The sequence below is a fragment of the Panicum virgatum genome, chromosome 8N (genome assembly GCF_016808335.1).
Source record: "Panicum virgatum strain AP13 chromosome 8N, P.virgatum_v5, whole genome shotgun sequence".
NCBI classification, from domain to species: domain Eukaryota; kingdom Viridiplantae; phylum Streptophyta; class Magnoliopsida; order Poales; family Poaceae; genus Panicum; species Panicum virgatum.
In genome coordinates, this window is record NC_053152.1 from 15,336,918 (window position 1) to 15,361,864 (window position 24,947).

The 24,947-nt window shown below is 48.4% G+C and overlaps 2 protein-coding genes and 1 long non-coding RNA gene across 13 annotated transcripts; 2 read left to right on the forward strand and 1 right to left on the reverse strand.

The window, feature by feature from the left end:
• Window positions 1-837: 837 nt before the first annotated feature.
• LOC120686807 lies at window positions 838-5,104 on the reverse strand. Its single transcript, XM_039969018.1, has 2 exons — window positions 5,051-5,104; window positions 838-1,535 (listed from the first exon to the last, which is right to left on the reverse strand). Exons 1-2 carry the CDS (start codon window positions 5,072-5,074, stop codon window positions 1,050-1,052), a joined length of 510 nt encoding a protein of 169 aa, XP_039824952.1. The 5' UTR covers window positions 5,075-5,104; the 3' UTR covers window positions 838-1,049.
• A 1,541-nt stretch (window positions 5,105-6,645) lies between these two features.
• LOC120686808 lies at window positions 6,646-7,452 on the forward strand. Its single transcript, XR_005680381.1, has 2 exons — window positions 6,646-6,699; window positions 6,957-7,452. It is a non-coding gene; the product is annotated as an uncharacterized LOC120686808 (long non-coding RNA).
• An 8,858-nt stretch (window positions 7,453-16,310) lies between these two features.
• On the forward strand, window positions 16,311-24,177 carry LOC120685407 (disease resistance protein RPM1-like). Of its 11 annotated transcripts, none has more exons than XM_039967322.1 (3): window positions 16,311-16,493; window positions 19,453-19,526; window positions 21,141-24,177. In XM_039967322.1, exon 3 carries the CDS (start codon window positions 21,146-21,148, stop codon window positions 23,867-23,869), a length of 2,724 nt encoding a protein of 907 aa, XP_039823256.1. In that variant the 5' UTR covers window positions 16,311-16,493; window positions 19,453-19,526; window positions 21,141-21,145; the 3' UTR covers window positions 23,870-24,177. The 11 variants fall into 11 exon arrangements, with proteins under 11 accessions (XP_039823256.1, XP_039823253.1, XP_039823250.1 ...); XM_039967319.1 differs by having other exon boundaries at window positions 21,144-24,177; XM_039967316.1 differs by having other exon boundaries at window positions 19,453-19,511.
• The last annotated feature ends 770 nt before the right edge of the window (window positions 24,178-24,947 follow it).

Genomic DNA, 24,947 nt, shown 5'->3' on the forward strand with positions numbered 1-24,947 from the left:
CGGCTAATTCACATTGAGGGCTATATATATGGGTTCCCCCCGGTCATTTGAAGTTTGCTGGAGTTCAGTGAAGACCTGGACACATTGAAGAACATCTCCAAGCCAACCCAAGAGCAAAGTGATCAAATCCTTTAGGTTTAGCACATCCTTATAAGTGAGAGTGCTAGGATAGCTCATGAGTGAGTGTACTAGCAAGGTGTTGTACCTTGTGGCTGGTTCTTGAGTGAGCCAACAAGAAGATCTCGGTAAGCTGGCCATCCTTGGAGTCTTGGTGACTCGCCGGCACGTCTTCGACCCTCCGGCTTGGTGTGGAGCGGCGACGACAAGCTTTGTGCGGGGGACGTGGAGACCCCCTTTCTTGGTGGAGAAACTCCTTAGTGGCACCCGGGTCCAAGGTGACCGTGAGTGTTCATGGAAGAGACTTGGTGGTCGAGAAGCAATACTCTTTGTGAGTGCTTCAACAACATGGATGTAGGTGTGCCTTTATGGCTAACCGAACCACGGGATAAATCCTCGTGTCACAAGAGTTTGCTTTCTCTCATCCCTCTTTAAGCTTCCGCATTTACTTATTGCAATTCTTGTTTGCCTTTACTTTCTAGAGTAGAATCTTGATAGGATTGGCTATAGGTTGCATAACTCTTTTGGGGTGAGGGTTTTCACACTAGTTGAACACTAGTTGCACATCTAGGTAGCATAATCTTAGTTTAATTTATGTGCAAGTAGTTGGAGCTTGAGGTTAAGGTTTTTAGTTTGCCTAATTCACCCCCTTCCCCTCTTAGGCTACGAGCACCCGATTCCTTTCATACTCGGGACCATGTTGGGACACCAGTGAACATATGTTGAACCCTCACCATGGTTCTGTGGGGTGCACATCTATAGATTTCAGGCCTCCAATAGTAAACAAGGGAAATCTCGGAGCATCCTATACAATGTGACTGTCAGCCTTAGAGATGCTCCAATATAAGAAAATATAGAAAGAGTAAGGGAAAGTGGAGAAATAAATCTCCCCTGTAAACCAACATTAAATACAAAAGAAAGAAAACAAGAAGCTATTTTACCAGACATGATATACTACTAACACGTGGCTCTAATTTCCCGATTGTTGTGTCCGCGTCACAGTTTACAGTCAGCAAAGACACCTTGTGCGCCTCACCTCCTTTCTCCCTGATCTGCCCACACAGATTGTCCAGCAGGATTGTGGTGTTTGAGTTGATGTCCAAATTAATATGCTTTGGGATATGATTCCGACTCCAGGTGTTCATGAACAGGATCTGAAGACCATCCATATCTGAAGGTGGCTTCAGTTGCTCTTGAATTGTCACATAGAAAACATGAGTGGAATGTGGTAACACATTGCATTCATTTACGCAGATGTACCTCTCCGAGCTGTTTGGGATAATAAGAAAGAAAATTTCATCTTCTGTCTTGTTGATTAGGCTTACTGTGCACTGGATGGGTTTATTTGGTTTGAATACTAAGTGGAGCTCCTTGGGATACACCTCAACCAACTCAGTGCGAATGTACCCATGGCTTCTCTGCAATTAAGAACCCATACAGTTAAAGCAGCATACAAGATAGACCACAACGACAATTACAAAAAAACTACTGTTAATCTGTAATTTGCGATACATCCTCGTAAACCTTTAGTTCTCAGCGACTATGAGAGACAATCTATAGTTTTATGAAATTTACTCAAACTTTATGTGGTAGCCATAATTTTCCTGTGAAGCCAACAGTGATAATTAGGTATATAATTTGCCATTCAGACAAGGGTGCTGACATCAGGCAGTCCTATTGCAGGTATATGCAACTCCTCCTTTTTTGTCATTCCTTTTGTTCTATGAAGGGTTTACCATCATAGTTAGGATAGACAAATGACATCAGACATCAAAGAGCAACTTTGAGGACTTGTTCAACTTGATGTGCCCCATATTGCCAGGCGACAATATTTGGTTTTAAGACAAAATATAATTACAGAGAAGGTTGGACTATTTGAGAACATATTCATTTTCTGTCGACGTAGTATGAATAAAAGGATTAAAAGAAAGTCGATTAGATTATTTGACTGTAAACAATGTCCCTATGCCCCTTTACCTCCTGAAATGAAGTGTCATCGAATAAATATTTTTGTGCAGTGATAGCATAGCTAGCTACAGCTTCTCATGCCAATGCTGATGATGTGACAAGAAAAATTCAAATTTAGGATTATATGTTCTGAGCTTTACTTAGCACTAGAAGCATAGATTAATTTATTTTCTTTTGCAGAAACGTTAAAAACAATGGTGGACTTGGAGTCACTCATGGCACAGGAGGTGGGCTTAAAGGCTTGTATTTATTAGAGTATATTTGGTAGTTGTAGATATACATGTCGTAAACTGCCATATGTATCCCGGGGAGCCTTGCCCCCCAAGTCTTGTACTCTTATATATACTGGCCGAGGCCTCAATGCAATATATCCACAACATTACACCAATCCTATTATTCTACATGGTATCACGAGTTTAGAGTTTGAGATCCTAGGCAACCTTCCGCTGCCCTAACCCTAGCGCCGCCGGCGCCCCTCCTCTCGCGCCGCCGCCTTCACCCTGTTTCCCACGGCGCCCCTCCAGGGCGCCCCCTCGTCAGCCTTCTAGCGCGCCCCCGGGGAGGTCGCTCATGACCTCCGCCGGGGGCAGCGCCCTCCTCGATTTCCATGGCGGATCCTATTAGTCCGCCGCCTCAGTAGTGTCTAGCAGCAGCAGATAGGGATTACCTCATCATCCGCCATGGAGACGTCAATGACAACTCCGCACCGCGCTGTCGTGGTGGCAGTCGCGGCCTCCAAGAGATGCTCACGCTCTACCCGGCGCTGTCGTGGTGGCAGCAGGGGCCCGTGCGCGGCTCATGCACCTCATCGCCGGTGGATTCCCTGCAGGCCCCTCCGATTCCCCCCCCCCCCCCCCCCCGTCGCCGTCATCGCCGGCAGAGATCCGCTCGCCCCGGCAGGATCTGCCGCCGCCGCCCCTGGCGGGATCCGTCGCCGGCCGTAGCCGCCTGCGGGCGGGATCCGCCCCAAGCCGCGGCTCTCCGCCCGCCTTGGCGGGATCCGTCGCCGGGCGCCGCCGCCTCCGGGCGAGATCCGCCCCAAGCCGCCGCTTGCTGCCCGCCCTGGCGGGACTCGCTGCCAAGTGCCGCCGCCTTCAGGCGAGATCCTCTGCCGCTCCAGGTGGGGAGCCGCCCGATCTGGCGGGATCTGCCCTGGCACCTCCACCATCCACCGCTCCTCTTTTCCTTCGTTTTCCCCCTCTCACACTATGGTGTGTTTCACCGTGGTGGGCAGATAGGGGAGAGGGTAAGGGAGGGGGGTTGGGCAGATAGGGGAGAGGGTAAGGGAGGGGGGTTCTGTGCTACGCGCACCCGGAGGTCCACACGAGATGTTGCTGCTGATTAGTTTTTTTGGTAATTTCTCTAATTTTTTACTCGATCACTGATCGTGATTGCGTCGCCCACCGCCTGTCGACCACATGCCTCTTCTTCGACATCGTCACCGGCCGTTCTTCTTCAACACCCGTTTCGCCCGGGCTGGCGTGCGGTGCGCGTCGGTGCACCACCCGCAGCGCCGCCAGGCCCCTCCGCGACACGGTCTCCAAGCCGATCGTCCCTGACTTCTCCACCATGTTTCCGATCTGTGCGGCATCATCGTCCGTCGTCTCGTGTGTGCACCCTCGGTCTGATCATCCGATCAGCATACACGCACGGATCTGGGATGGCTGTTCTCAGTACGCGTGCATCTTCCCTGAACATGGAGGGCTGCCGCTGTGCCGTCTCTTCGAGAAGCAGCGGTTCCACACATGGTCTTCTCCGCTGTTGCTTCTTCACTGCCGTCGAACATCCCCGACCTCATCGTCGACTCGTCACTGTGCGCCTCGCCGTCTCTTTCGAGCACCGCCGCTGCGTCATCCGGATCATTCGGCCTTGTGCTGAAAATCTGGGTTCCCCTCCTCACTTCGTCTAGCACAACCACGTCGCCAGCATCGCCATCTCGTCCCTGACTACTTCGTCTACTCCAGCAACAGCAGGCGTTGGCACCTTCTACCTCGCCTTCTTCTACGCTTGCGACCGCCATGGAGGCCTTCTCTGCTGGTCCCCCTCGGCGACAGCATCTGGTTGTGCATCCTCCCTTGCATGTCCGGTATTGGCAACACCGGTGCGTGCCCATCGTCCCCGATGCGTTCTCGAGCCTGGCAAACTCGGGCATGTGTCGCCCGATGGCCTAACTGCATCGACTTCAGCGTCGCCCCCCTCTACGACTGCCTCAACGCATTGCTATCTTTGTCTCCGGCGTCTTCTCCATTACGCCACCACCATGGCGCCTCCTCGTGCGCCCACGGCTTCATGTGCAGCTATCTCGTCTTCGGCTACCTCGACAGCTCTACGTTGACCACGGCTATCCTATGCACGGCATCTTCAACCATGGCTCCTCGCCCTCAAGCTCGGCTACCTCGACATCGGCACAAAGGGCTACCATCCGCATGAGTTACTCGCCGGTTTTCTCTCCAGTCACAGCATCCGCACCGCACCGACGTTATGACTGCGGGGGGATGTTAGTCCGTTGGCTTCTGCTTTCGGCTTCTTCTCCAGTCTCAGCATTTGCGGTGCTCCCGCTGTGACTGCGGGGGAGTATTAGAGTATATTTGGTAGTTGTAGATATACGTATCGTAAACTGCCATATGTATCCCGGGGAGCCTTGCCCCCCAAGTCTTGTACTCTTATATATACCGGCCGAGGCCTCAATGCAATACATCCACAACATTACACCAATCCTATTATTCTACAGTATTATTGTAAGAGTATATTGGGTTGCAGATGAGGTGGTGCAGGTGAAGAAAGAAAAACATGATAAGTTTTGTATGGCTTAGGACATGGTTTTCTAGGAAGGGAAGTCTCAAAGAAGTACTTGAAAGGCTAGGCATGGTGTGGAATCTCGGTGGCATTTATTTAGCTGGAATACATTTGACATCCTACAAAATTGTGTTTGTGGGACCATGCTATTTCTCATGATTGAACGTACCTCTGCCACTGACAATGTATTCATGCCAGTTCTGAAAAACTCCTTGCTACATACTCTTACTACTATACTGCGTGGAGAGGGAAGGCTGGGAGCAACCGGGTGCTCCCAGAGCAACACGTGGCTTTGGGGAGGGAAAGCTGAGACCAGCCACGGAGAGAGAGACGCCCGACGCGGGCCATGCATTCGCCGCGCCGACCTGCCGCAGCCACAGCGCCTCAGCTGCGCGTTGGGGCCACTGGGGTCCCCCAAACCCATCTCCACGCGCGCGCCAACCTGCCGCACCACCTTGCCTGCGCATGGGTCCCCGCGCACCGCCGCCCCTCTGACCCCGTCGTTCGCTCCGCCCCGCCGCCGATGGGGGATCCGATTGGCGGCGTCCCAGTGGAGGATTGGTCTGCTCCGTCGCCGCCATCCCCATCCTGCTCCATCCCGATCGTCGTCCACCGAGGTCCACGCCCCCTTCCCATTCCCCCTCCTGCTCCATCCCAGTCGCCACTGGCCTCGGCCTTGGTGGATCCCGGCGTAGAGGCGGGGGATCCGACCGGTGGCGGATCTCGCCAGCAACGTGGAGGAGGAGGCGCGCGGGCCGTGGATCCAACCGTTAGTGGCGGCATCTAGTGGACCTGCGCTGGATTTCTATTTAGTCCCTGGAGGCAGTGAGTTCTTGCGGCGGCGGCGAGGCGGAGGCACGGGGGCGGCGGCCTGGAGGCAGAGGTGCCGGGCGGTGGGTTTGGGTTGACACCTATCCAGCACCACCACGCATCTGTGGAGTGGAACCTACAGACGTACTTGCCTCGACCTATCATCATCAAGGTCCTTCACGGGAGCAACCTCCTGCTGCAGCTTACGTCTCCAGTCGTGCTAGCCAAGGTTATCTTCCTCAATTCATCTAATCAGGCCTAAACCACCTTTATCACATTTGCTCATCACGAGTTCAGTGCCAATTCTGGGTACAGGTAGCCCTCTCTCTCTCCACAAATGGTGTAGTAGTTCTGTAGTTGATTGAAATCCTTTTTGTATACTCTTTTGTTTCCCCAAATTGATCTGCAATTCCTAACTGCAGCATTTTGTGAGCTCATGATTTGCTACAGGTCTGTCAAGCATATGTGATAGAGAGCATGCTGCATGCAGCGATTCCCAATGAGGCATCTCTGTGGGTGATGAATACATTGAATAGCAAAAGGATAGATGATAACCTACATCTATTTCATCATTCATCTTAATACATTGAATAGCAAAAGGAAAGGTGATAACCTACATCTATTTCATCGCTTTTGCCAATGTTGCATATCTTATTACAACATGATACAAATATGTTCATCTACCTATTTCTATGGTTCTGAAATCAGTTTCTTTTTAATTAACTCTGCAATCTTGTGGTCGGTACGCCTGGAATGCTTCCGCTGCCGTTAGCTGCTTCGCTTCGGTCTCAAGAGCGGGTTTGTCGTGCTGCTCCCGCTGGTTCGGTCGCCGTTGTCTGACAGCTCCTCCTGTCTGGATTTGGTTGGGCCTCTTGCTCTGCCTGCTCTGTTCTTCGTTTCTTATTTTCTGCTTATTTGGTGTTTGTTCCTGATGGTGCGCGTGCTATATCTAGTTGGTCTGCTTGTGGGACGCCTTGCCCGTGCCGAACTTCTGCTGCAGGTTATAAGGTGTGTGCTCTTTCCATTGTTGAGGTCTCGACTGTGCAACCTGCAGATATGTGCTCAGTATGCCTGTCATTGCAATGTTCCCGGTCCTTCAGACTGCTCTGCCTATTCTTTGTTTCCCTGCTGTGTGGTCTGTTTGGTTTGGCCCCTTGTGACCCTTGTGCTTGATCTGTTCTTGCCGTTCCCAGCAAAAAAATATGGTAGATTGGTAAAGGGTTAGCATGCATTGTCCATTACAGTTTGGCACTTGCCTTTAACAGGTGGCAGGACCTACAAGGCCTACAACACTATTTTGTGAGGGTGTTGCATAATGAAGCACCACTCAGAACAATGATCCGAAACATGGTTCAGAGAACAGCTCTGCAGCAACTTCACACACAAAGACTTAGAAACCAGCTTCCAGATCTTTTTGGTTGTTTATTTTGGCAACAAAACCTGAATCATAACGCTGCAGCAAACTGCCTGTGTTACACAATTTCTCAACTGAGGATACCGCTGCAGAAAAACATTAGCTTTGTGTGTGTTTAGTTGACCAAAATTGGTATTGCACCTGCAATTCACAATATGTCTGTTCTGTGGTACCACATCTGGCCTCATCATAGCAGCTATGCTTATTGGATGTGGCTAGGAACTTCTGAATGAAAATGTATTGTAGTCACCGAACTGCATGGTGCATATGATCCTGTAAACTAAACCCGAATCATATATGCACAGGTATTCCTTTTGAAATATAATGATCATCTCTGCTGTTGTTTATGCCAAGTGCTATACTTGAGTACTGTGGCCAGTTTTCTTTCATTTTGTATAACCTTTCGTTTTGTGGATAGGTATTTCGTTCTGTGTCATAAACTACAGATTGGTATGCATGGCGTCAAAAATAATCTACTGACATAGAAATTCAAATCTTTATATCCATACGACCATACAGCCAGATCAACTCGATTACCCATTCCAGGGCAAACAAAACGTTGCTAAACATTCTGGATAATCAAACAAACACCTACAGAAACTGAATGGCACACAAACAAAAAGAACCATATTAGTTTTCATCCATGACGTCCAGGGACAGCTCTTCCATCGCAGCAGTGGCAGTCCAAACATTCTCTTCGGCCCAAACCGCAACTCCATGAGCAAGTATTCCAATAGACGTTCTCGAAGAACCGCCAATGGCATCGATGGTGATCTGTTCGAGCATTTTTTGAACCACGGCCAGGTGATCCACTGAGCGAACCCAACCAGACTTGAGCAGGAGGTTGTTCCTACGAAGATTTTCATTCTCCTTCGCCAGAAGCTCTGCAGCATTCATAGAAGGATTATTCACCACAATACCGAAATCATGCTTTGCTGCAGTAATCAATGCACTCGCAGCGGCCTCCTCTGCTGCATCCTTCGTCGTTGATGCATGGCCTATTGCCTCCAGAAAAGTAAATTCATCAAACTCATCAGGTAATGGAACGATCACAAAACCCGTGGCCACATAGAGACTGTGAACTCTGCTGAATGAATAGAAAGGACTCGAACCCTCTAAAGCCTTGACCACATCATTCAAAATACAACGGCAGCAAACATGAGAACAGAGAACTCCTAAAAGAATACAAGAACGCGTTACTTCCAGAACACTAACATAGCATAATATCGTCTCGACTTCGAATTGGAAAAGGATAAGTTCAGTGTACACACCGCCGGCTAACGCCATGGCCTCAACACAAAAATGCACACCCTATCTTCAGAGACAATTCCAATGGCTGGGCCTCAAAAAAGAAGCCCTCTCTTCTGTCCTGCAAACTGGAGGGCACTCTCTATTAAAGCACAGGCCCTGCCATGGCACCAGCGAAATCATAGACGGTAACCGCCCTGCTCCACACCGCCCCCTGTCTCATCGCCGGCAGGGAACCGAACTCCTTCGTGTTACATAGCAGAAACAGCAAAGGCAACATGTAGAAGCGGCCCAGTACACAAGCATACACAAAGCCCAACCCACAAGCGACCTCAAAAGAACCCAGTCCACAACGCTATTCCAATTCAGACAAAATATCAAACTGCAGCCCGCTGCCAGGCGCGGCGTAGCGCGCTGTTGACCTAGTTCTTCTACATCAAACATCTCAATTATTTGCTGTATATCTGGTCTCTTTGCTGGGTTCAAGTCCATGCAATCTATGCTTATCTTAGCACAAACTCTTATTTGTTCCAACACTGCTTGTGTCGTTGATGACATCCCTAACCTCTTTCTCCAGATTTCAAGTACCTATGAGATTAAAACGACCAGTTATAATTTATGAAATGGAGCAACATGTTTCCAAACAGGAATTTGAACAATATATAGTGTTCTACTATAAAGTATTCCATATTTCTGGTGAGAAAACTAATGGCAACATATTTATTTCTGGTAAGTGAGAAAACTAATGGTAATATCTTAAGCAATGGGAAATCTGGTGGACGAGCAGGGTGAATCCAGGCCTCATTGGTGAGTGGTGACACGTGGCATCAGTGAAAATTTTTGTACTGTTTTGTAATTTTCTTATTCAAAATGAATTACTTATGGATTTCTAGATATTAAAAGGTTTTTTTATATTTTTGGAAAATACATAAATAGGCAAAAGCACCTTTGAAACTAGCTAGAGGGCCAAATTTGTTCAGTTCCATTGTTCGATGCTCAATGAAATTTGGTTTGCAGGTTCCATGGTGAAAATCAGACTCTGACAAAGAAAAAATGGAGTTCTTTGAATAAAGATGGCTAAATGTTGTGAAATTTGATTTCATGATTAATCTAGTAATGTGTATCTTACATAGTAAATCTACATGATTCTCCAAATATTTAGTCAAACAAAGTTCGATGGATAGGAATCCGATAAAATTTTGAATTGCGGGGATTGCCATTTATAAATGTCTAAGTTCCCCTAATTTTTTCAGTAGTGCAAAGTCATCTTAGAACACATGTCAAGTTTTCTCTGAAAGAAAAAAATTGTTGTACTTTCGAACTTCAAAAATTTTCGAACTTCAAAAAATACGATTTGACATTATGCAACAAATCCTGTACACTCAGGATGTTCTACAAACAGTATAACTATGTAATTCTTTTATAGGAAATTCATTTAAAGTTAATAAAAATAACATGGCAAAGTCATGGAAAATGGTTATACCTGCTCAACTTCAGAATATCCCTTCTGTCCTGTCAGTATCTCTTGGACAATAACACCAAGACTATATAGGTCACACTTGAATGTCATCACATGATTATAGGATTCTGGTGCCAAATATCCCCTGCACCGTAATTTGTATAGACTAATAATTAGATATGTATAGCCTCGCGTGTATAGTTTCCATACATATATATATATATGTGCATTTTTCGTTGGGGATTCCCTGGAATTAAACGTCGCATCTTCCTATGATTCCTTGTGCGCGATATCCAATCAATTCGAATTCAGGTTAAAGAGGGTCTTTATCCTCGTCGTATCCTTTATATGAAAATCTTGGGCCAGGGGGTCATTCTCTTAACTCGTACTGATGAGAAGTTTTTTACTCCACGAGAAATTGAACAAAAATCTGCCAAATTGGCCTATTTCTTGCGCGTGCCAATTGAAGTATTTTGAATACCAATTGCAATTTTTTTGCAATTGTAAGGGGACTTTCGAGTATTTATCTAAAGAAAAGAACAAACGAGGATAAGAGAAAATTACTTCTAATTTGTTTTGTCGAAGTAAGATAGCAAGGTTGAGATTGTTTGATTAGTCATCATATCTTGAAGCGGGCAAGAATAAAGGATTCGCGATATGAAATTCCATTACTGGAATATTTTGAGTTACTTCCTCCATCCAAATATCCAAGGCCCATTAAAAAATCTAAAAAATCTAAGAATGCAAGGCCTATTCCCATTTTCCCTCGGAGTCAGACGACGCTGGACGCTTCGTTTCTCGCCACGGCAGTAACTCCACCACCCGCGCGTGCACCAAGGCTTGGCAACAGATCAGATGTGCCCAAGAATGCAGAGCCGATCCCAGCTGCCGTCGTCTCATTTAAGGTGGGATTAAGCCCCGTCGTCTCAACCGAGGAAGTAAATACTCTTCTCTCCTTGCTAATTCCTCCTTGGTCTTTGAGCCATCAACAAATAGGCCTTGGATAGTTGGATGGAGGGAGTATTACTATAACTTATAACCATAAGGTAATCCCTCAAAAGTCAGTGAGGGGTTAGAAACAGTAAAGTACATACAGGTTTAGTAATGAGAGAATCTAAATTTTTAGATATTTTTCCTCATAAAAGGAATCGTAATAAGGACTTGAAATTGGTGGAAATGATCAAGCAGTACTTTCTTCGGATTCCGGTCTAGAGTATGTTCCCATTCAATTGTTAAAGAAATGGCTATCGAGAACGAATTAACCCTTTATTCTTTTTTTCTTTTTAAGTATACCCTTCCATGGGAAAGAAGAATAGGACAAAAGATATGGAATGCATTACAAAAAAAAGGATGAGGTCACCCCCCTATTATGGTGTGTGGTGCTTACCCTAATCATATCTCTCTACATGGTACCTTTAGTCCAGGACAAATCTAATCCCAGACCTTCCTTCTGCTACCCTGCATCATGATTCCCACCCCTGCGATGCCCTAGGTCGACGTCTCCTCTGTGGCCCACTGCCCGTCGGCCCCTACCCCCTATTACTTGCGCCGCCTCCCCTCGCCGCCCCTCCTCCATGTCGACCGAATCCTCCGCCGACTCTGCTGTGCTGGGTGCTAGCCATGGCACCATACTCACCTCCGATCTGGGCACCATGGCTGCTGCTGGAGGTGGCTTCGCCCCTGCTGCACCACTGCCGATCATCGTACACCACAGTCTGTGAAGCGCACATCCTTGTCACACGTTGGAGATAAAGAACTCTAACTACTCCAAGTGGGCATATTACAATCCCATGTGCGGCAAGTTTGGCCTCAAGCCACACATCGACGGCTCACTTCCTACGCGCCCCACTGATCCCTAGTGGGATCAAGCCGACTGCTATGTTCGCAATTGGATCTTCAGCTCCATCGACGACTCCGTCCAGGACATCACCAGGGAAGGCGACGACTAGACTACTCACGATCTATGGCTCCCCATTGAGGGTCTCTTCCGTGCCAACAAGGAGATGCGGGCCATCTTCCTCAACCACGAGTTCGACTCCATACAGCAAGGCAACTCTTCCATCTCTGAGTTCTGCCAGCGCATGAAGATGGTGACTGACTCCCTCCGCGACATCGGCCACGGAGTTCCAGACTCGCAACTCATCCTCAACCTCCTTCGTGGTGTCGACCCTCGCTTCACCACCATCGTTGACGACATCGCCAACTCCACAGGCTTCCCCACCTTCGCCCAGGCTCGCGACATCCTTGTTCTCAAGGAATTGTGCCTGGCGAACTCGGACAAGGTGGCCTCCAGCACCGCCTGCTCGCTTCCTCCGGCTCCTTGTCCAGCAGCTGCACCAGCCTAGGATGCCGCTCCTCCTCCAGTGATCCTGCTCCCGGCTCTGCCTGCGGTGCTTACGCGGCGCAACAGCGGTGATGGCAACGGAGGCATGCAACGGCGGCAATTGCAGCGGCAGTGGCAACTTCGGTGGCAACGACGGCGGCAAGCGCAACGAGGGCAAGGGGCACTAGTAGGCCGGCGGCGCCTGCAACCCTATAGATAGCCAAGGCCCAACATGCCTTGGTTCTACTTCAACCTGGAGCTGCAGTGTGGCAAGCGGCAGGCGGCTGGCACGACTCGGCTCTTAGGCTGCTCGGCGCAGCACCCCAAGCCCACCACGGCATTTGCCCTATGCAGGTGTCGTCCCCAGCCCAATCCTGGGATCAGGCTGGGCTCATTGTTGTGCTCAACCAGATGGCACTCCAGCAGTCTAGCTGGGTGATGGGACTCCGGCACCTCCAATCACATGTCCTCGATGGATGGTATACTCCTCTCATGCCTACCCACTTCTCATTCTTTCATCACCGTAGGCAACGGTCATCCTTGTCACATGCCATGGCAATTCCGTTCTCTCCACCAGCACATCAAACTTTGCTCTTAACAATGTTCTAGTTGTTCCATCACTCATCTATAACCTACTTTCTGTTACACTATTTACATGTGATAATAACGGTTCCATAGAGTTTGACGCCATTGGTTTTTCTGTCAAGAATATCCAGACCAGACGCGTGATGCTTAGCTGCAATAGTGACGGTGACCTCTACACCTTCCCAGCCGCCACTTCCACTGCTCCACACGCTAGTCTCGCCGTCACATCCACCCTTTGGCATCATCGCCTTGGTCATCTCAGCTCGGCAACTTTAGAAACTCTTCAGAATAATTCTTCTATAAGTTGTGATAAGACAGCTCATACTATTTGGCATTCATGTCAGTTAGGAAAACATGTGCGTCTCCATTTTTCGAACTCTAGTTCACGGAGTAGTGTTCCCTTTGAGCTTGTTCATTGTGATGTTTGGACCTCTCCTGTCGCAAGCATATTTGGTTATCGGAGGTATCTAGTCATTCTAGATGATTATACTCATTATTGCTGGACTTTTCCTCTTGCCCACAAATCAGATGTCCTCTCTAACATTACCAATTTTTGCCCCTCCATCCAAACTCAGTTCGGTCTCCCTATTAGAACTTCCAAGCAGATAACAGCACAACGTTTGTCAACAGTCTGACTTTTCTGTTCTCCTCGTTGGGTATCCACTTACGGTTGTCTTGCCCTTACACTTCTCCACAGAACGGGAAAGCCGAACGTGTTCTATGCACCCTGAACAACATCAGCCGCACCCTACTCATCCATGCGCACATGCCTCAACACTACTAGGCTGAGGCTCTTGCCAAAGCCACCTATCTCCTAGATAGGTGGCCCTGCACCTTGATCCAGAATGCCATCCCCTATGAGCTGTTGTACCGCAAGGCCCTCGACTATATTCACTTTCGCGTTTTCGGCTGCCTTTGCTACCTGAACCTCGGCACCTCACAAATTCACTCCACGTTCCACCGCCTGTGTCTTTCTCGGTTACCCGACATCTCACAAAGGCTATTGCTGCCTTATCTCTAGACAAGGCGTGTTATTATCTCTCGTCATGTCGTATTCGACGAGACGTGCTTTCCTTTCGGTTCGCACGCCCCCTGTAACGAACATGGCACCATTGATGCCATTTCGAGTGATTTTGGTGATCGAATGACAACACAACACTTGGACTAATATGATTGTTAAGATGATCATTCTCAGGCTTTTAGGTTCAAGTGATGACAAAGAGAAAGAGAAGATAGGCGTAGCAAGGCCTGATGGACTGCCCCTACGGGGGTTCCGCTGTAATGACGTCAGCATCCAGGAGAAGATTCTTTCAGCACCAGTTGAACCGGTGAGGCATCGGTGCATTGCATCGGTTCAACCGGTGGTCTCTGCGTCAGCTGTCAGGACTTCAACGGCTACTTCATGTTGTGAGTGACCGGATGAACCGACGCTACCCTGCCAAGAGGCATCGGTTCTTCCGGTGGTAGCAGATTTTCAGCTGACCGTTGGAGCAACGGCTACAAGACTTGGTGGCCTATATATACGCCTCACCCCGGCCATTTGAAGTGTGCTGGAGTTGCTGAACATCCCAAACACACCCAAGAACATCTCCAACCACCATAGAGCTTCATTGTACATCATATAGGCTTAAGCACACTTGTGAGAGTGCTTAGTGCTTGTTTAGGGATTAGTTCTTGCGAGAGCTCCCTTGAGAGAAGTCTTGCTGCGGCAAGCAACTTGTGATCCGTCGTGTGACCCTCCGTCTTGGTGTGGAGTGGCAACGACACTTTGTGCGGGGGAAGAGGAGGCCCCCTCCTTGGTGGAGAAGCTCCGTAGTGGATTTCGGCCGGGTGACCGAGAGAGACGGTGGCGGTGCTCTAGACTCGGTGTCTTGTGCGCACTTGCCTTTGCTTGCCGGCATCGCTTTGGTGGCGTAGTGCAAGACGTTGATCGGAAGAGCCTCGGTGTCCCGTGGACGTAGGCGTTTGTGCCGAACCACGTTACATGACCGTGTCTACTCGGGAGTTTGCATCACTCTTGCACTTATCTCTTTACTTACCTTATTACGTTTCCGCATTTACTCTTTCTTGTGTGCCTTTACTTTCCTAGTTAATTTGATTAGGATTGGCTATAGGTTGCAAGTTTTTAGGGGTAAGTAGAGAGTTGCATAGATAAACCTTAGTCATAACTAGCATGTGTAGGACGTGTTAGGTTTATCGTTTGCAAGTAGATTGAGCCCTAGGTTAAAAAGCGATTAGCGACCCTATTCACCCCCTCCCCCTCTAGGGTCGGACACCCCGGTGATCCTTACACCCCCTTCTCCTCTTCTAGCCTCAACTTCTTCCTCGCTGGTCGTGTTGCGCCGGTGCCTTGTACTGCTGCAATAGCCGCCTTCCCCATAGAAGCTCCATCGCTTGCTAATGTTGAGCGACCACGCTCGTCGCCCTAGCTTCTTGATGAGCCGCCTAAGGATCTCGCGATCCTCTACCATGGCCTGGTGCTATTCAGCCCTTCGACCTCGCTGCATGGCTTCTTCACCTCCGGGGCGGGTCAGGTGAACCCCTTCCCCCCTCCCCCACATGCTTAGCAGCACTTTCGAGTGGGTCAGGTGGACCCCCACACGCCCAGCAGCCACGGCCGGGCCACACCCTGCTGCCGTCGATGTTCCTCTGCTGCCGATCCACAGTAGCATCCAGCTCGTGTACAGCCGACGCATGAGGGATGCTGCTGCTGCGGGTCACGCGACATCTCCTACTACACCCGCACCAGTCGCCTATCGGCTTGCGACTCGGTCGCAGACCGGCTCTCTTCATCAGGTTCATCTGATGATCCTATCTACGACGATCACCCTCATCTCATCGGCAACCACAGTGGATTGACAGACCCCACTAGCATGCTGCGGTGGCGGAGGAGTTCCAGGCCCACGTCGACAATGGCACTTGGTGACTTGTCCCACAGCCTCCTAGTACTATCGTCGTGAGGGGCAAGTGGATCTTCAAGCATAAGTTCCACTTTGACGACACCCTTTTAGGGGAGAGGGAGGTGTATTTTGATGATTATCAAAACTTATAGGTAATGAAGATTGATTGGTAATCTACTGGAGCACTTCCATCACCAAAATATTAATTTTTTAGTATTTGACAGAGGGATGAGTAATTTGTTGGAGATGCTCTACCAGGCTAGACCATCGATATTGCTGGCCACGTGGAGCTGAGACACAATAAAAAAAAAGAAAAAAACCTTTTTCCAGCGCTCCTCGATTCCTACATCCGACAGCTCCAGGAAACGTTGCTCTGTGATTGCGGCAAGCAGGCCATAAGCTAGCGCCGAAACAGCTGCTAGCGTAGCAAGGTTCGCAGGATTTTACGACGCCACCTCGGCCCAGGCAGACCATATGGTTACCTGTTGGAGGAGGCGCCGCGTGCCAGCCCACTTGATGAGTCGTCCAATGGCAACTTGCCCGGAAACAGCGCCAGCGGAACATGTGCCACCGGTGTCTGGCCCTGGCCAACTGGTTGCTGCTGCGTCCTGCATACCGTCGACGACTTTGCCAAGTCTTCGCAATGAAATTTCAAGATCTATTTTCATGACAGGAAGCGACAACGAAGCACGACTCGACCCAGAACAAATCAGAAAGAGAAATTATGAAGGCATAATAATGCAGGAAGGAGCCATGAGCCATCCATCAGCATAGCTGGCTCATTGGCATTGCTTCTCCTTCCACATCCAGGTCAAGGTCTCCCCTGCCTTCACCCTCTCCAGCAGGCTCAACCTCCATTGCTAGAAGCAGCAGGTGCGTGCAAGTTTCATCCTTGTGTTAGCTCGTGTATGAGCCGAGTTTCAGTTTCAGATTCTTGTTCTTTTCGTGCGAATTAGCCATTCTGGATTCCCAGAGTCAGATTCTGATGTGCTGTGAGGTGTTTTCGGTCGGAGTGTCTCCCCTCTGAAAGCCCTGTCGTCTGTGCCTGCCAAGCTACCACAGCTAGGCTCTGTATGTAGATCCATGTATCCAAAATGATATTCCCCCTTACCATTTCCGCCTTGATTTGCTGAAGACAATTTTCTAGTGTTTGTTAGAATATCTTAGAAGAAGGAAATCATGGTTCGTCCGGTTCGATCTGCATGTTACGCTTCTTATATAAGTTACGGTAACACTCATTCGATCTGCAAATGCTTAGCAATTTTTCCGAATTTAGCATTTTAACCTACCTTTGATGTCTCTTTTGGCTTTGTTTGGTAATAGAACACCCAGCTCCACGTTAGATCTGAAGTTGTCAGGTTAAGTTCATTTCTCGTAAATAAAAAGTTTTTTTAGTGGGACGGTACGAGAAGCGCCTACCAATTTCTTTATTTAAATATATAAAAAAGGAAAAATACAAAACGGAATTTGTAAATGCTGCAAGCCTGCAAGCCCAAATAGGGCCCACAATAACTCACCCAAACATTTCCTATGTACATCGGCTCTGGAGCTATAATACCTAGTTCTATGAATTTTAAGGCTCAACTCTACCAAAATTACATGCATTGACCTTTTATTTTGTGATATAATTTTTTTTTGAAAAATCCAAAACCTTGCGGTTCGGCGTATATTAATAAGAAGAAGAGAATTGACCCTGTTTATAGATAAACCGGGCCCAAAAACCACACAATAGAAACTACAAAACATACCACTACAACACCTACAACTAGCAACATCTGCCGGTTGGATTGGGACATCAACCGGGACTCACTCGACTTTGTCTGGTCGGATTGGGACATCGAAAAGCCACACCAACCTACCAACTTATACTCCGCACGGTCGGATTGGGACATCGACACGAGTCACCACAACTCTCCACTCGGTCAGATTGGGACATCGACACGAGCCACCTATATCTACACTCTGCCTGGTCGGATTGGGACCTTGACCAGAGTCGCCGCGAACTCTGCCCGGTCGGATTGGGACATCGACACGAGCCACCACAACCCACAAGACAACCCAAAACAAGAGAGAAAGGAAGGAAAAAGAAGTGAAAGCCCTTTCGGAAGCCGCCAACGCCGAAGGATGCCTCCAAGTCGAAAAAGGCCGACATCGCCTTCAAGACGCCGAAGACGTCGTCGATGCCAGCCCAAGAAGGGTTGGGCTTACACCCGCCACATCTGACATGGGAGACCGACGCCCAAGACACTGTCCATGTCCACAGACAGGAGCAATGTCCGAGCCAGAGATGCTCGACAACGCCTTCAGGAAGGAAAATGACGCCAATGGCGCCATCGACGCCGTCCCAAGGAGGGATGGGTTTTCACCCGCATCATCACCACGGTGAAAAGACGGCTGGCCTCACCAGACCACCACCATGTGTTGCTGGCGAGCCTCCGCACGGCCGTAGCCCACGACGCCACCACGGCGACACTAGCGTACGCCCGAGCAAAATTGACGTCGACACATGCCACCATGGCGCCGCCGACACACCGCAATACATGCTGACCAGGCGCAGTCGAGAGCGCAGTCGCGAGCGGGGCGTCGAGCAACACTGAAGCCGCAGGCACCAAGTCGTGCATCCCCCAAACGCCGACATCCACGCCCCAGCGACGCGCCAACACAGGGGCTGCCGCCGCCGCACCCCGCCGCGAGCGCCGCCGCACCGCGCCAGGCCATGGGCACCGCAGCCGAGGCGCAGCAGCGCCTGGGCGCGCGCCCCGCGCCCGGCCACGAGCGCTGCCGCTGCCGTCGCGCCCCGCCGTGCCGAGCCCCAGGGAGGGCAGATCGGCGACCAGGGAGCCACCCCAGCAGCCCAGCCGCAGAAGCCGTCGCCACCGCGGAAGGTGCCGCCGCCGCCGCGCCGAGGCCCAGGGATGGCGGATCCGGCGGCCAAGGCCCGCCGCGCCGTGACGAGTCCCACCATGCCGAGGCCCAAGGAGGGCGGATCTGGTGGCCGAAGGCGCAGATCCGGCCGCACCGGAGGTGAAACCGGCCGCAGGAAGCTAGGGATGGTCGCTGGCGCCATGGATGGGGCAGCAACCGAGAGAGGGCGAGGGGAGGAAGGAAGAGAAAAAGGAGGAGTTGGAGCCCCGCGCTGCCCTCCTTGCAGCCGCACGGACTTCCGGCGGCTTCTTGGGCGGCGGCGAGATGGGGATGTGAGGGGTGGGGGGCAGAGTGAGGGCCGCGGTGCTCGGGGAGGCGGGCTCCGCCCGAGCCTCCCCTAGGAGGAGCGACGCGGATTCCCTAGGATTTTTGTGTTGCAGGGAAAGGGAAGTTTGTGATATAATTTCAAAGTATAAATAAATTAGAAATCTTCTCCAGAGGAGATTCAACAATTTCTTCTGGACTGAGGTGAGAGAAAGCAATTTTGAGTGATATGTTTCGGGCTGTCCTCTACGACTGGACTGGGCTGGGCCGGGCTCACCTCCCCCCGAAGGGTCCACAGTACCGACCCTTCGTCTTCTTCCCTCAAACAGGCATGTCTTGCCGTCTTGCGCCGCCGGCCATAATGGAACCCGCGGTCGAGAGGCCAGCCTCAAGCCGCCGTTACGCCGCCGGTGAACTGATAGATATGCGCAGCCTTCACTCCCTGTGCCGCGCCTGCGTGCTGCGCAGGGATGGCCAGTTAGTTGCTGTAACAGCCCGTGAAAATGGTTCCCGGCTAGTTAGATCCATCCGATTCTTGCCCTTTATTTTCTTTATTAGCAACAATCTCTTCTGTCATCACTCCATCTTTAATCTTGATGCTTGCCTCGACTGTATTTTCATCCCTTCTTACTTGATGCTGCAGAGTTTTGCTGACCTGAGCGCTTGGAGCCCTGGATTGTTGCCCCCTTTTTTAGTCCGCCGGTGAGTCTCCAGCATGTGAGCTTCTAGATCTATCATACGTATCTCCATTTACGACAGCAATTGTGTTGAACTTTCAGATCATAGTTTCCTGCCTACTAGTTGACCTGATGAATTTCTTGGACAATTGCAGCCGTGTTCCTAGGGCCTATTGACTCATGAGTCATGACAGTTCATTTCTTAATGGGAAAAAATGGATCTGCCTTGCTGATTCTTTTGTTCATTTCAATCTTCCTTCAGTGGTGTAAATCGCGCGCGTTTCATTTCAATCTTCCTTCAGTGGGGTAATCGCGTGGACTGACACCTGTGTAACTAGGCTGGCCTAGGCGCCCACCTAGAGGAACCATTTATAGTAGAGTCAAGAGTGTAGTTTCAGAAAATAAGTGTTATTTTGATTTAAAGGAGAAATTGCCTAGCATCTATTTTGATAGTGTCGAGCAAGTCGTATTTTGTAGTCAATGCATTCCATCTTTCACATTTAACTCCATTAAATACAATTTCATTTCTACTAGCTACTTGTTACGATAACTATAGCTGAGCTACTTTATTGGATATTAGGAAAATTTAAAAAATGACTTACACTGTATTTGCCATCAGGTTTGAGCTTGCAAGTTACGCTATCCTGATTGCTTTGCATATAAAGATATATGCCCTATATGATGCCACAAACATAGCAAATATGATGCCACAAAAGTAGCACAACCTGGATTAGAGAATTCAAGAGATACCATGATAGTTTTGTCCAGCTTTTATGCTTGCCTGACCTATATTTCATTACTCTCAAAGATATTTTGAACTGAACATTTTTCATTATACTCCCTCCATTCATCTATGCAAGGCCCCTTAGGAGTTAGGATTTCTGAAAAATTCAGATTTGGAAGGCCTATTCCCTCTAAAACGCTTCGAGGTCAATGCCGCTGTTACTTTGTCGCTCGCTTGCCTCGGGACTAAAAGAGGACTGCGACTTCAACCGGATCTGCTGCTTCGTCCTCTTTTTATTCCCGTACCGCAGCGAGCGGGAGGCCGATGTGTTTAGCGATCGGGGCGGGTTTTAGCGCTGCACTTTGGATCCCGGCCGCCGAACTCAATTAAGGCAGGCCATCAGAAATGGGGAGGAAGTAAATGGGCCTCTCTCCATGCTAATTGTTCCTTGGTCTTTGAGTCAATGATAAATGGGCCTTGGATAGTTGAATGGAGGGAGTACAATTTATTGATGATATTAAGGCTGATTAGCTAAACTCCTGTATGTAATGATTTTCAGTAAAAAGGGTTCTACTTTAGAGGTTGCATTAGAGAATTACATTAGCCACTCATTGCCTATTAGATCTCAGATGATGAAGCCTGGTTATACATTTTCTGCTGTACTGACACATTGTACTCTGTTGATTGATATGGTTCTATTCAGTATCACCACGCCTTGAGTTTTTGCAAAAATAAGAAAGCGAACAAGCTACACATTCACACCGTAAAAATTAGAATTAAATATCAAAGAAGCCGCAAGTTATCCAGGAAAACTACCAGTTATAAATAACAGTATTCAAGAAAAATGCTATCTGGACTTGCAAGTTAAACTTACATTTCAATGAAAATTTTCTTTGTATGCTGTAACATGATTGATTTCATTTTCTTCAGCAGACATGGCAGAAGCTGTACTCCTTGCTCTCACAAAGATCGGTAGCGTTTTAGCTGATGAAACGGCCAAGACCATGCTGGCCAAACTGTCTGAAAAGGTTAATAATCTGAGAGATCTGGAAGACAAGATCGAGCAAATAAGGATGCAACTGACTGCCATGAACAACGTTATACGGAAGATTGGTACAGTATACATAACTGATGAAGTTGTCAGGGGTTGGATTGGGGAAGTGCGAAAGCTGGCCTACTGTGTTGAGGATGTAATGGACAAGTACTCATATCACACACTTCAAATGGAGGAAGAATGGTTTCTGAAGAAGTATTTCATAAAAGGATCACATTATGTCTTGGTTTTTAGTCAAATTGCAGATGAGGTGGTCAAGATCGAAAAGGAGATCAAGAATGTTATAGAACTTAAAGAGCAGTGGTTGCAGCCATCACAGCTTGTTCCTGACCAGTTTATTGAGATGGAAAGACAACGGTCCCAAGACAGCTTCCCTCTACTTGTCAAAGATGAAGATCTTGTTGGGATTGAAGATAACAGGAGAACACTCACCGAATGGCTGTATTCTGACGAGCTTGACAGCACGGTGATAACGATATCAGGTATGGGCGGACTTGGAAAAACCACCCTTGTTACAAATGTTTATGAACGTGAAAAAATCAACTTTTCTGCTCCTGCATGGATGGTTGTGTCCCAGACCTACACTATGGATGCTCTGCTTAGGAAGTTACTCATGAAGGTTGGTGATGAACAACAGAATATTGACAAACTGGATGTGCATGATTTGAAAGAAAAAATAAAGCAAAAGCTCAAAAATAGGAAATGCTTGATTGTATTGGACGATGTCTGGGACCAAGATGTGTACTTTCAAATGTCTGATGCATTCCAAAATCTCCAGGCAAGCCGCATCATAATCACAACAAGGAAGAATCATGTGGCTGCTCTTGCTCACCCAACACGTCGCCTTGATCTCCCGCCTCTGAGCAACATTCATGCGTTTGATCTCTTCTGCAGAAGGACTTTTTATAACAAGAAGGACCACACATGCCCCAATGACCTTGTGAAGATTGCTACTTCTATAGTAGATAGGTGCCAGGGATTGCCACTAGCAATTGTATCAATTGCCAGCCTATTATCTTCAAGGCCACGGACATATTACATATGGAATCAGTTGTACAATCAGCTTCGAAGTGAGCTATCAAAAAATGATCATGTCCGAGCAATTTTGAACCTGAGCTACCATGATCTATCAGGAGATATCAGAAATTGCTTCTTGTACTGCAGCCTCTTCCCTGAAGATTACCCAATCTCACGTGAGAGCTTGGTGAGGCTTTGGGTTGCAGAAGGCTTTGTGGTGAGCAAAGAAAACAATACATCGGAGGAGGTAGCTGAGGGAAACCTTATGGAACTAATCCACCGCAATATGCTGGTAACAATGGAAACTGATGAGCAGGGAAGGGTGAGTACATGTACAATGCATGATATCGTGCGAGATCTTGCCCTTGCTGTTGCAAAAGATGAGAGGTTTGGCACTGCAAATAATTATAGAGCAATGATACTGATGGATAAGGATAAGGATGTTCGACGCCTATCGTCTTATGGGTGGAAAGACAATGCATCACTAAAAGTTAAACTTCCACGTCTTCGAACTCTAGTGTCACTTGGGACAATTTCATCCTCCCCAGACATGTTATTGTCAATTTTGTGTGAATCCAGTTACCTAACTGTTCTTGAGCTACAAGATTCTGAAATTACTGAAGTGCCAGCATCTATAGGGACTCTGTTCAACCTACGTTACATCGGCTTGCGCCGTACCAAGGTCAGATCACTCCCTGATTCTGTTGAGAAGCTCTTGAACCTTCAGACTCTAGACATCAAGCAAACAAAAATAGAGAGACTGCCACGAGGGATCTCTAAGATTAAGAAGCTACGACACCTTTTAGCTGACAGATATGCTGATGAGAAGCAGCCGCAGTTTCGGTACTTCATTGGGATGCAAGCACCTAAAGATCTGTCGAACTTGGAGGAACTGCAGACTCTTGAGACTGTGGAAGCCAGCAAGGATTTGGCTCAACAACTGAAGAAACTGATGCAGCTAAGGACTGTGTGGATTGACAACATTTGTGCTTCTGATTGTGCCAATATATTTGCCGCCCTATCAAATATGCCACTACTTTCCAGCTTGCTTCTTTCTGCAAAGGATGAAAATGAGGCACTTTGCTTTGAGGCTCTCAAACCAAGGTCGACAGAACTTCGTAGGTTGATTATCAGAGGGCAGTGGGCTAAGGGAACACTACAGTGCCCAATATTTCGAGGCCAGGGGACACATCTCAGGTATTTAGCCTTAAGTTGGTGTGAACTTGGGGAAGATCCACTGGAGATGCTCGCACCACACTTGCCAAACCTCACAAACCTGAGACTTAACAACATTCGTAGTGCAAAGACTTTGGTTCTTCCTGAAGGATCATTTCCCCACCTTAAGATGCTTGTGTTGAAGCACATGCCTAATGTCAACCAGCTGGTGATAGGGAAAGGTGCCCTCCCTTGCATTGAAGGTCTGTACATTGTGTCGCTGTTGGAGCTAGATAAGGTCCCTCAAGGCATCGAATTGCTTCGCTCCCTGAAGAAGCTCTGGCTGGTGAACCTGCACAAGGGCTTTCTACCTCAGTGGAACAAGAGCGAGATGCGCCATAAGATGCAGCATGTCCTAGAGATTCGTATTTAGGCGTGGTGGATTGGTTCCTTCTGCATTACTATTCTTCTATGGATCTAGTACTTGCAACCATCTCCAACATACTGTTACTGAGTCATTGACATCTTCGACTGTGCTCCACATTTCAATCTGGATCAAATTACTGGTGACTATAGCAGTGCTTAAAAATTGTGAAATGTTTATGTTTGTTGTCTTTGGGAAGCTCGCCCAAGTATTTGTACTGCTTATTCAGTTGCTCTCTGTTTTATTTTATTGTAAGAACAAGTGCCATTTGAATTTGATTCAATTATGTCAATGACGCATTCAATATTTCATCTCCATGCTATGGGGAATCTCTCAATCTGTTCTATAGAATCCAAAGATCACGACTTCTAGTGAGTTTGGGTGAAGAGAAAACTTGTAACTTCCAAATAGCACTGAATGGAGGGGGCCTGCACCGTGCGGCAATCTTAGGTCGATGGCTTGCACATGCTGGTAGCGGTCACAACTGCAGGCTGCAGGTGGCGACTGGCGGGTGGCGGCAATGGTGACATGGTGTGATGTTGCTTGGCTTGCAACAGTTCGGGAGACATAGGCGACGACGGTTTGCTCATTTTTAGTAATTAGTGGGGTATACACCATCTGCCGATACCAAACTCTATCCCTTCAGGGAAGAACTCTATGAGCAAGCACTTTATAAAGTGAAGAATAGAGTCACGTAAGTCGAAGACCTATACCTGCCTCTATAGGAACGAACAACACAACATAGCCTTTTTTCCCAAGCAAATTGGGATAGACTAGAGATGAAACACGAAAGAAATAAGTTCAAGGTTCAGGCACATTGATAACTAGTCTCCAAGCGCTCCTATCCAAAACTATCTCTTTAGAGATATTCCAATCCTTAAGGTATCTCTTAACCGACTCATCTCACGTCAGTTTAGGTCTACCTCTACCCCTCTTTACATTATCGACCCGCTCAAGAACCTCATTACGCACCGGCATCTCAGGAGGCCTTCATTGGACATGTGCAAACCATCTCAGCCGATGCTGGGTAAGTTTCTCCTCAATTGGTGCCACCCCGACCCTATCCCGAATAACTTCGTTCCGGACT

Bases quoted from the DNA above. Each gene is read 5' to 3' on its own strand.
- LOC120685407 (XM_039967322.1), top strand. From the start codon at position 21,146: ATGGCAGAAGCTGTACTCCTTGCTCTCACAAAGATCGGTAGCGTTTTA.
- LOC120686807 (XM_039969018.1), bottom strand. From the start codon at position 5,074: ATGAATACATTGTCAGTGGCAGAG. The intron at 1,536-5,050 runs GTACGTTCAATC...TCTTAATTGCAG, and splicing joins ATACATTGTCAGTGGCAGAG to AGAAGCCATGGGTACATTCG.